The 12,625-nt window shown below is 34.5% G+C and overlaps 1 protein-coding gene across 1 annotated transcript; it reads left to right on the plus strand.

Annotated features, from left to right (window-relative positions):
• The first annotated feature begins 10,895 nt into the window (after positions 1–10,895).
• On the plus strand, positions 10,896–11,754 carry LOC108366442 (uncharacterized). The gene is made up of 4 exons (XM_017620859.1): positions 10,896–10,999; positions 11,234–11,446; positions 11,512–11,603; positions 11,669–11,754. Exons 2-4 carry the CDS (start codon positions 11,252–11,254, stop codon positions 11,682–11,684), a joined length of 303 nt encoding a protein of 100 aa, XP_017476348.1. The 5' UTR covers positions 10,896–10,999; positions 11,234–11,251; the 3' UTR covers positions 11,685–11,754.
• The last annotated feature ends 871 nt before the right edge of the window (positions 11,755–12,625 follow it).

Raw genomic sequence — 12,625 nt, forward strand, 5'->3', positions numbered from 1 at the left:
GTACGTAGTCCTTAAAGGGTTCTTGTACTCGCTGGACTCGCTGACGGATCTCGTCGTCTAAGCTCTCAAAGTACCGTGAGGACAGGAAGAACTTTATAAAGTCCCGTCTAAATTGATCCCATGTTGGCCACCGTTTATTGTTGTTGCGCAACCAGTTTAATGCTCAATCCCGCAGCAATTCAGGCATTGATTTCGGCAATACGTCGAGGCTGATTTCATAGCATTCGGCTAGCTCCTAAACGCGTTCTAGGAACCCTTGGGGGTCTTTAACACCGTCAAAATTTAGCTCCCACTTTTTCACTCGGTCCATAACCGTGGCGTAAGCCGGTTCGGAATGGGTTGTGAGAGTGGGGTATTCAGCTAAACTCAATGATGCTGCGATAAAAATGTAACTGACGCCACATTCTGTAGAGCGTTTATTTATAATACAATTCTTAATTCTAGGTTACATGTGCATGTATGTATGTTTGTATGTATATATTTCCTTATATATCTATATATGTATTTACATTTCTATTTGTTACTGATAACTATGAGAACCTAGCCCATGCGACTCAATCGCAGTATCGCTTGGGTGCATAATCTACGGCTATGCGTTTATGTACATAACATAAAATGTCAAGTGCGTGTGTGTAATTAAAAGATTACTTCAGATGCAAAGTCCATATACTGTGACCTTTTCGCTCTTCCAGACAAACACTTGAATACACAATATACAAGCACATCTGTTTGTATATATGTAGCTAAATAAATACAAGATTCAACAGCATGTATTACTTAACACTTATATATTTTATGTAGAATTCAGAAATTATCTGTATATATACATGAGTGTTGTGGGGGCTCCAAGCCCTAGGATTGGGGTCCTCACACATTGTGGAAATATTTCTTCGAATTTCAGCCGTTAGGTTTTTGCCGACTGGATTGGTTTCCGTTGAAAAAAAAACGAAGTGGGCGTACAGTGACCTTAGCGGGAGTTAATGACTTCGTCACAAGGCACGTAAACAAAGTTTCCACTAAGCATCATCAATAACAACCAAACATGCATTATCAAGAAATGCATTCTCAACATGTAAACAACTAACATCTGGCAATGGAATAATCCACTGCGATAGCCACCGCCGCATCTCAACAATAACAAACAAGTGATAACAAGATAACAGATACCGAATTTGCAAGCAGGTAATAACTACCGCATCTCAACAACAACAAACAACTTGCAACCAGATAACAGCAGCCGCATCTCACAAGTATAAATAGCTGTAAGATCTTATATTACAAACAGTTTTAAGAATATCAATAAAAGCCGTCTTCGATTCGCCACTTCACTGCTTGCTATGTTTGAGTTCCGGTAGCTTAACGAAAAATTTTGCATGTGAAAGCAACAACAAAGTTAGCACGGATAGACGATAGTGAGTTTGGTTGTACCTCATTGAGTTCGTTCGTTTCGCCACTCTGTAACTGTTGGCGAATCGATGACGGCTTAAGTGTACGCATTTCGACGTAGTAATAAAAATATATTTGTTTAACTCATATCGTGAAAGCGATATTAACTCGGGCCAAATTTTTCTGAGTGTATACATTATTTGGAACTGAATTAGAAAATGCAAGCATAGTAAAGTGTTTCATTCACCTGGAGTCTCATTCAGTATTGAATTCTGTATTTACCTTTCTGCGTGAAATAAGTTTTTTTAACGTAAAATACGTCTTAGGTTTCGGTATGGGAGCCATGCTCAATGGGGAGGTGCAACGCAACCTCAGTTGGGTTGCCGATGGGCAACACCACTGAAATAAGAGTGTATTATAAGATTAGCAACTAATGTTAAGTGCTATAAAGTTGAAGAAACTAATAGAACTTTGAAGTGAAGCAAGCAAGACTTCACCAAAACGCTTATTGCACGAGTACTAATTATGGAAAACGCGGCGTTTCAAAGATAAAATTCCGAACCTATCGACAGATTCATTTTTGTAGATAAGTTCGGTTTTTGTCGTAGAAACAATGGCAAATATTGGCTTATTTTGGGGACAATTTTGAGCCTCTAAAGGGTTTGCAGATATAACTTTCATTTTGGGAATATAATTTCTCCAGAGCAAAAGAAATATTATTATAAATAAATTTTGTATAAATTCGACAAAAGCTTAGAAAATTAAAGAAAAAATTATATTTTTTTTATCAAAATGTTGGAAAACCGCTCGAATGATTTTGTTTTTGTTTTCTATAATAAAAAAACTCAAGTTACTTACTTTCGTTTGGTTTATATGAAGTAGCATTTACATGTGCAAATACACATCGTGTAAGAGCGCCATAAGCATCTATCTTTACTTCAACTATATGGGCATAAATGAGTTTCCTTCAAGATCACTTCGTCATCAATCATAATTCAAGGTTTTGTAATAAACAAGTCTTCTCGCTCCCACACAAAATCGGCTCCTTTACTTGTGCAGAATGTTGCTGACTCAACATTTCCTAGTAATATTAGTAGTAAAACCAAAAATTCTTCATACTAAATATTCGTTGGCATTACCTTCGTTTGCTTAATTTTCTGGAACAAGTCTTGAAAAGCGATCATTTAGTTATAAAATAACCCAAAATGCCGATTGATAGAATTTTTTGCTCTGATTTCAACGATACTTATTTGGCGCAGGTAAAAAATAAAGAAGATATAAGAGGTTTATTTGCTTTGTTTATTTATATTTTTAATTATCACTAAATTCTTGAAACGCAAAAGTAGATTATGTTAAAATATGTATATCTAATTAAAGATGATAGATTGTGCTTTCCTAATAATATAAATTCCTATACCATTAATTATGCAGTTTAAAAAAAAAATTATTTCATCAAAAAATAAGATTTGCCAGTTTTTTGATGGTTTTGGTTTAAAAATATAAAAAAGTGTATCAATTATGTTTATCAGATGAAAGATAAATTCATTATGTTTAGGTGACGTCATTAGTTTTCTGATTGGTTATGCAGTTCATAAGATATTAATATTTAAAAAATCCAAAAATTTAACTTTCACCTTCTAAAACGTCTTTATTTTTTTTGTGCCAAATAATTTTGACATAGTTGAAATGAGCGTAAAAAGATCTATTGATCTGCATTTTTCGTTTTTGCATAGGTGTACGGCCCGTATTATAGATTTATTCCAGGAAATATCGAATAACTTAAATTAAAAATGCATCTTTCTACGTATTGTTAAGTATTTCCATTAAAACACCAAATAAATGGAAAATTTACATGGAATTAATAATACACATTTTAGTTCTAATTGTATACTTTACGTACTTTTTTTAGTACCTTTCTACTACCGTTTTCGCAAAGGGCGATCACATTCTTCCCCTTTCTCCTACTTTCAAAATACAAATCTAGATAAAGGAGTCGCAAATTACATAACCTTCTATTATTCAATCATGGTCATCACTTCGCAAACACGCGCTTGCGCTGGAAGTGAGAGAAGGAGACAAAAGGTGTGTGTGTGTATTTCGGCTTTTGAGTAACAGATGGCGCTGCTCCGGAGAGAGGTTTTTAACCTAATCGCAGCGTATGTATATACATTAGAGTAGTCCTAAAATGCATGTGAAAAGGTAAAGTCGGAATTGTTATGATCGCACCTCCTAGGATTGTTCTTTACCGAAAATAAAAAAAATATTTAGAGGTCGCTGAAAGCGTCTAAAGTTTACCATGTAATTTATATGGGGAAAAAACCACTTTTCGTAGAAAGGATTTAGAATTATTAAAAATCAATCTCTGCAGGAGATTCCTAATAATAATAATAATAATAATAATAATAGATTGGCGCTTACACATGTGTTAGTGTTTGGCCGAGCTTCTCCTCCGATTTTTGGCGTGCGCCTTGTTTACGCCTACTCAGAAAGGCGATTGTATTTTATAAGAAGCTGTTTTTCATCTCAGAAATACACTCGGAGGTTGGCCATTGCCTGCCGAGGGGCGACCGCTTTTAAGAAAAAACCTTTTTTCTACATTTTTTTGCGATATTGCTTTGACCAGGGCTTGAACCCAAGCCCTGCGGGTTAATTTTTAACCATTTGTTGCTATTTGGAGCAACTTTTTTTCCATTTGAATCGAAATATCTCCACAACAAGAGTTTTCTCAGGTAAAAGCTATATACTGAAGGAAAGCTAAGGTTTTGGGCTAGACTTGAGGAAACCTAGAATAAAATCGACTTACCAATTTTTGAGAAAATGCCCCAAAACTAAATTTTTTAGTTTTAGGGCGATAACGTTATGACATATTTATATTTCGTAAGCGCAATATACAGCGTTAGATAGCTTGTCTCAAGTGAGCCGCGTAGTGCGGCCTCAGGCATACGAATCGAAACATCCTAGAACAAAACCTTCTTAGTTTTTTTTAGACTTTAATTCCCGTCAGTTTAAAAAAAATTTAATGAAGAAGGTACAGACGCCGCATACATCGCAAAGCATTTCGTAGTGGAGACACAAACCAAAATCAATTTAGCTCTATATCTTTCCAACTAGTAGCCGAAACTCAATTTATAAGGTATCGTTTGAAAGGTATTGGCCTATAGAATAATATTAAATATGTTGGGTGTACCCCCTTAAATCGGAAAAAGCAAAAAAAACAAGTTTTTTGTTTCGCAACACTTTAGCCTAACTTTTAAGAATTGGGATAATCGTTTATTAAACTTGCATGCATTTTCTGGACACACTCTGCAAGACCTTTCCTACGATACATGTCGATTGGACATCTGGATAAAAACTTCCAAATCTCGTTTATATATATGTAAGCGAGTCATTTTAGCATGCTAATGTGGCTGCTTTTGTCACTCGAGCGCACTGCTGTGCGCTTACTCACACAAGCTCTTGGCTCAATCCTTTTCCATACGTCCTGAAATATACTAGACAGAAATGCGATTGCTTAATGAAATAGAGAACCATTTTGAAATGTGAGTGTTTTTACTCTCTAGAAAATAATTTACATAATTAACATACGCGGTTTTGCATTTTGTTAATACACGGTTTAGTACTTTAAACGACGATATGTACATAGATAATTTCATTTCCCTTTATAATGTTATAACACTCGTTTTTATAGCTTTTCAATAAATATGTATGTATGTTTTATACATATGAACGTACATTTAGTAATACTGAATCACTTAAATAAAGTTTTGCGGCCTTCGATTCCTCATAGATTTACTTAAATCTTCAAATAAAGAATTTATTTTTCATTTAAAATGCGCTTAAGAATGTTTGAGCATAAAGATGTTAAGTGCAGCACTAGAAAGCCATTTCAAAGTCAAACAAGCCGCGGAATTAAATAAAACTGTGTCTAACGCTTGATAAAATGGCTTCACTACAAGTGCATTACAATCGAAACGGTTTCTAATACTGTAATGCATACGTACATATGTACATACTCTGAATTCAATACCACTTCGCGCGCTTTTCTAAAATACTAAAAGCTTACGAATATGTTTCAAATCTTTGCAGAATATATTTTCACAATTTTGAAAAAATTATTGCAAGGAAAAAAATGGCGCTGAATCGAAAAACGAAGGCAAGTGCACATACTTGCATAGATAGATACATCCTTAAATATACCATTTCTTTTTTTCGCAACCAGGCTTAAAACAACGCGTGCAGTAGTTGCATTTATAGGGGGAGAGAGGCCAAAAATACTTTTAATGGATATATCGGGATACAATTTTTATCAGTCATGTGAAAAATAATAGGGGCACGAGATTTGGACCAGTTTCGGCTATTTTTCTTTTGTTTATTTAGTTTTTATTATTTTATTACAATAATAAAGCCCACTAAGCTTGAAATATGTCGGCCGCTGTGGTGTAGTGGTAAGCAGTGCGCGCTTCCACTCCGCAACGCCAGGGTTCAAACCCTGGTCAAAGCAACATCGAAAAAAGTATAGAAAAAGGTTTTTTCTTAACAGCAGTCGTCCCTCGGCAGGCAATGGCAAACCTCCGAGTGTATTTCTGCCATGAAAAACAGCTTCTCATAAAAATAAAATCGCCGTTCGGAGTCGGCGTAAAACTGTAGGTCCCTCCGCTCTGTGTGACAACATCAAGGCGCACGCCACAAATCGGAGGAAAAGCTCAGCCAAACACTAACATATGTCTAAGCGCCAATCTATTATTATTATTAAGTTTGAAATATGGACTTATACGGTTTTTGTTAGATAATGAACTGTATTATTTTAAAAAATAGTACACATTAAACAGAATAATAGCCAAAACTGGTCAAAATGTCGTATCCCTATTATTTTTTACATGACTACATATATAAACCCTACCACACAGTCTTAAAATTTTTGCAGTGAAACCTACCAGCAAGAAGCGACTACCTGAAACTCCAACACAATTACAAAATTTGGAATTGACACTAATACATATAAATTTAACTGACACTTGTTTTAATAAGTGACATCTTGCTCTTTTAGACTCCTTCATTTGAATTATGCGCCAAACTTTTATTATGCTACAACTCTGCAAGATAGAACGAGACAACAAGTTGCGCATATTTATGACAAGTGTGAAACTAGTGTTGCCGATATCATGTTATAAAATAAAATTTTTTTTCGAATACCAAGATTAAAAAGTAAAGGAAACTAATAATTTTGTTCTCAAAACGTAAAATATTAATTGTTACATACTCACATATCTAAATTCTAGTTAAAATTTAGTTATCTTACTAATATCTTAATTTAATATTATAAATGTCAAAGTTTGTATGTTTGGATGTTTGGGAAATCATCACGCGGTAAAGACTGAACGGATTTGCATGAAATTTTGTACACGTATAGCTTATGGGCCAGATTGGTTAATAGGCTATCTGTTTAGTAGTTGCCACCTGTTAAAAAAGTATTATTTATTTAATATGAGGGAACGACTGAATGGATTTGCATGAAAATTTGCACACAGATAGCTTATGATCTACAGTGGAAAACAGGATAACTTTTGGAAGAGTTGCCACCTGTTAAAAAAGTTTAATTAAATTAATACGCGGAAACGACTGAATGGATTTGCATGAAAATTTGCACACAGATAGCTTATGATCTACAGTGGAAAACAGGATAACTTTTGGAAGAGTTGCCACCTGTTAAAAAAGTTTAATTAAATTAATACGCGGAAACGACTGAATGGATTTGCATGAAAATTTGCACACAGATAGCTTATGATCTACAGTGGAAAACAGGATAACTTTTGGAAGAGTTGCCACCTGTTAAAAAAGTTTAATTAAATTAATACGCGGAAACGACTAAACAGATTTGCATGACATTGCGCACAGAGATAGCTTATGACCTATGTTGGAAAATGGGCTACTATTTTAAGAGTTGTCACGTATAAGAAAAGTTTAATTAAATTAATACGCTTAAATAACTGAACTGATTTGCATGAAAGTTTCCACACAGATAGCTTATGACCTAGATTGGGAAATAGGCTACTTTTCTAAGAATTGCCACCTGTTTGAAAATGAAATTTTGCTCAAAGATGGTTTATGACCTGGATTGACAAATAGGCTACTTCCTTAATCGGTTTTCCGATCAGAACGAAATTTAGTACACTTACTACGGATTTCGGAGGGTCCGATAAGTCCGATAACTCAAGGCCCCTCCCATACAAATTGGAGTTTTCATATTACATACATATCTCTGGAAGTATTTGTGGGAGAGAACTGAAACTTGGTATAGTGATATGTATGTGAAATCAATGATGGCATTAATCGATTGATGTTTTAATCAGTTAGTTAATTCGATTAAATTCAATCTGATTACAGTTAATCATGATTAATTTTAATCCGACTAAACAGTTAATCGTAACCGCGATTAAAAAATTAATTTTTAATCATTAACTCTTAATTTGATCAAGTAGGTTTGGTGATTAATTAAGTTATGCTGGAATTTTCCTGTGCACACAAAGCAAGTTAATCCGGTATGGCTAAGTCGGGTTTCCTCATCAATCTAAGCAATTTGGTGTGCATTTTCATTAAGATATATACCAACAAACGTTTTACAAACTAGGTTTGTAAAAGTTCCCAGTTTATGTATTACTAATAACAATAATTATAATTTTTTTATATTATGTGCTTTTTATAAGCGTAAAACACAAAATAATTACTATAACTGGTGTTTGGTTTCAAACTCGGACAAACTAGACAAATTAATCAGATTTTATTTTTAATTGGATTAACGATTAATGTTTTAAATTAATTAAACGTAATCGCAGCCAGCGATTAACGATTAAAAAAATGTTATCATTAATCGTACAGTTGATTACGACTAATTAATTTTAATCGTCAAACGCGATTAACATTTTAATCGTTAATTTTTAATCGTTAATTAGATTAACATTTTGCCAACACTGCGTGAAAACGTGTTCATATTAACGGAGAAAAATTGACGTTTTTGGAAAAGAAGCGTAGCACCTCCCATACTGACTGAAAGTTTTATATTGTAAAGTTTGGTCATATTCAAATGTTTGGGGTAAAGTACTCAAGCTTGGTATGGAAATACATATGTATCTGAAACTAATACCATACTTATGGAGAAAAATGAGAGTTTTTGGAAAAGGTGGTGTGGCAACTCCCATGCAAATTGATTTTTCTATGCTGCATATCTCTGGAGGTGTTTATTGCGGAGGACTGGAACTTGGCACCGAGATGTGTATACAAAATTAATTCCATACTCATGGAGAAAAATTTGCGTTATTCGAAAATGGGACATGGTTCCTCCCGTACAAATTTACTGTTTTATACTGCATATCTCTAGAGGTGTTCATGGTAGAGTATAGGGACTTAGTACTGGGGTATGTAAAATCAATTCTAAATTCATGGAAGAAGATTAGGGTTATAAGAAAAAGGGGCGTGGCACTTCCAGTTCAAATTTACTTTTTTTGCCACATATCCCTGGAAGTGTTTGTGGAAGAATACTGGAACTTGGTATGGAGTTGTGTATACAAAATGTATCAATTGCTCATGGGAAAAAATGTGAGTTATTAAAAAGGAGGTATGTCGCCTCCCATACATACTCTCTGGAAGTATTTTAAATTTGTTATGGAGATTTATTTTATAAGTGCCGTACTGACCGAATAAATTTCATTTAATGGAAACGGGAGAGCCGGGTTCGGTCTTATAATCTAAAGCTCTTTTGAGGCATTTGCTACAGTAATGGGAAGTGGTATTTTATCAAGGCCAGGTTACTAAATTTGAGTTGGAAATATTAGAACCCGTCGTGGCACCTCCAAGAATGTTACACGTTCACGCGTCGTATACCTGGAACCATTTTAAGGTAAACTTAGAGGGATTGATATCTTTCGTATGCCTAGCGCGCAGACGAGATTTTATAATTTCATAGTTTTAAACGGCCTAGATACCTTAACACACTTAGAAAATAACGAGCTATAATGAAACGGGCACAGAAATAAAATATAACATCATTAAATTATTTTTCATATTTGTATAAAAACGTGGGGTGAAACCCGCGGGTTTAGCTAGTATGTGTATATTTGAACATTTCATGTTAGAAATAGTAAAGTTATTTTGACAAATTTCTTTGAAAATGGCAACATTGTTCACAAGTGTCAAAAAGCATTTTGGCACGCCATTACAAAAGTGAATTTCATAAAATTGTGCTGCGTCCTGTGCGTAAAAAAGGTGAAAAAAGGAAATTTTAATTAAAAAATGAATAAAAAAGCTTTCAAACTTATATGAGCTTAGAAAAGCATAGGTTTTTGCAAAATGCAAAGCGATACAAAGCGGAGTGCGTTGTTTTGAGTGATCAGTGTGGTGATTCTTGTCCTGTGGCCACAAATTGTGTCAATGCAAACGATATAAGTGGGACTTGCAGTCCAGCAGCTATAAACTCTTTTTGGGAGGAAGTGATATTTGATGCTTCTGGTCCAATGACCATAAATACTCCCATTGACCAAAATGTGCGCGCTACACTTAGCCCAGTGAGCCACAGTCCCTATAGTGATGAAGATTTTAGGGCTGTAGATTTCGAAAATGAAACCATAAATTTGGGCTCCTATAATAGGGACAAGTGCGTAGAATTAAAGGCTTTTGCTATAAGGAGCAAAATTTCTCAAAGTGTGCTTTCCGATTTCTTGCATACGTAGCACAAAATAGGCCTCAAAGACATACCTTTGTCAGCAAAAACACTTTTAGGAACAAATAAAAAGAAAGTTGAAGTGCGATCTACTCCAGATGGCGAATCTGTATATTTAGGTATACAAAAACACTTTGAAGCAGTTTCTTTAAGTTTATTAGAACAATCCACAGAAATTTTAATTGATATAGGAATCGATGGACTACAACTGTTTAACAGTTCTAAAAAAGTGTTAGGGCTCATAATCGGTGCAGTAGTCGATTTTACAACGCACTCCGTTTATTTGTTTACACGCAAAAACTTTTAAATCTATTTGATTTTATTTTCAATGACATAAATACATTTATGTAGTCTATTCTTTTTTATATAAAATAATTTTTCTAAAGGATTCACAAAAAAATATTTTTGAGCCTTCGATGTCGACTATCAATAAGGTATAATTTTACTAAAACAAAAAAAAAAAAAAAAAAATTTTACTAAAAGTTGGGTAATATTCTTTACCTAAAAATATTCTTTCCCAGACTAGAATTAGACAAAAGAGGTGGGAAACAACCAACATTTACGATGAAGGCCCCACGACATCCAAGGGGGCATACCAAGAAATGAATAAAGGTAATTTTTTGTATAGTTATAAATGCATATAGATATATGCAAATCGTAAACTATCTCCAAATTTATTACATGCAGAGGGTCCCACATCGTGCAAGAACGCTAAACAGGAAGCAAGATCGGTTAGCTATTCTCTATATTATACTTAAAATATGTTTTATAAACTCTTACCTCATTACAGAAATAACACACTTTTTAAGGAGCATCCTGGAAAAGCAGAATGGCATAGAATATTATTTGCAAAAAGTCGAGGGCAGACTTACTGTAATAGAGCAGACACTCGCAAACAACGTAATAAAACAGTACGGTATTCCCCGGTTATAAGCATCCCTAATATAAGCCTCCCCCGCTTATAAGCAGTGATATCTTTCGAAGAACTTGCTTCTAAACGCGTTTTCATATAAGGATTCCGGGCGTATCTCATGCATTTCAGACGGAGCTTGTATCCAAAGAATACTGTTTATTTATTTACTGTTTATACTGAATACTTATTTGCTAATAATACTGAGTTTATCATTTCAACAGGTTGTCCAACGCAGCGATATGATGGCCCAGAACCAGCTTATTAGGGAGTGCAAGGTGATGCTCAGGAAGGTACAGCAGTCCGTTAGCCAAATTACCGGAGAAATCGAGGACAAACATTTGGAAGAAATTTCCGCTAAACTTCACAATGGCGATATTGGCATCTCCTCAGAAGTGGAACAAAGTCTAACAAACCCCGAATTCAAGCAAGCAATGGTAATTTACTACAAGTAAAGATATAAAAGTGACCCCTATCTAACAACTATTTTTGTTCATATTAGATAACATATATGTATAAGGTCAAAGGGGCTTCCGGAAGTGTCAACGACGTCATCCGCAATCTGTTTGAAAGTGGTGGACGAACTTTTATTTGGTACAAACAAAAATCTAAAAACTTTTTTATCTGGCGAGCTCACCTTATTTTTAATTCTTTTTAAGTGCGAGGGCCGAATGAATTTTGAGAAAAACGTTAAGAAGTCAATTGATTTGGCCCATAATCGGCATAAACAAAAAAATCGCCTGAGTCAGCAAAAAGTAAAATAGATATACAAAAATTTAATTATTATCTTGAATATATATATATGTATACTAGCTTATACCCTTAGCTTATATAATTTAATGATGGTATATTTTAATTCTGTGCCCATTTCATTATAGCTCGTTATTTTCTAAGTGAGTTAAGGTATTTAGGCCGTTTAAAACTATGAAATTATAAAATCTCGTCTGCGCGCTAGGCATACGAAAGATATCAATCCCTCTAAGTTTAACTTAAAATGGTTCCAGGTATACGACGCGTGAACGTGTAACATTCTTGGAGGTGCCACGACGGGTTCTAATATTTCCAACTCAAATTTAGTAACCTGGCATTGATAAAATACCACTTCTCATTACTGTAGCAAATGCCTTAAAAGAGCTTTAGATTATAAGACCGAACCCGGCTCTCCCGTTTCCATTAAATGAAATTTATTCTGTCAGTACGGCACTTATAAAATAAATCTCCATAACAAATTTAAAATACTTCCAGAGAGTATGTATGCGAGGCGACATGCCTCCTTTTAATAACTCACATTTTTCCCCATGAGCAATTGATACATTTTGTATACACAACTCCATACCAAGTTCCAGTATTCTTCCACAAACACTTCCAGGGATATGTGGCAAGAAAAAGTAAATTTGAACTGGAAGTGCCACGCCCCTTTTTCTTATAACCCTAATCTTCCATGAATTTAGAATTGATTTTACATACCCCAGTACTAAGTCCCTATACTCTACCATGAACACCTCTAGAGATATGCAGTATAAAACAGTAAATTTGTACGGGAGGAACCATGTCCCATTTTCGAATAACGCAAATTTTTCTCCATGAGTATGGAATTAATTTTGTATACACATCTC

This window comes from Rhagoletis zephyria, unplaced genomic scaffold, assembly GCF_001687245.7.
Source record: "Rhagoletis zephyria isolate East Lansing unplaced genomic scaffold, Rhagoletis_zephyria_1.1 Rzeph_scaffold_02275, whole genome shotgun sequence".
NCBI lineage: Eukaryota > Metazoa > Arthropoda > Insecta > Diptera > Tephritidae > Rhagoletis > Rhagoletis zephyria.

Coding starts and splice junctions, on each gene's coding strand:
- LOC108366442 (XM_017620859.1), top strand. CDS start 11,252: ATGATGGCCCAGAACCAGCTTATTAGGGAGTGCAAGGTGATGCTCAGG. Junction 11,447..11,511: donor CCGAATTCAAGCAAGCAATG/GTAATTTACTAC, acceptor TGTTCATATTAG/ATAACATATATGTATAAGGT.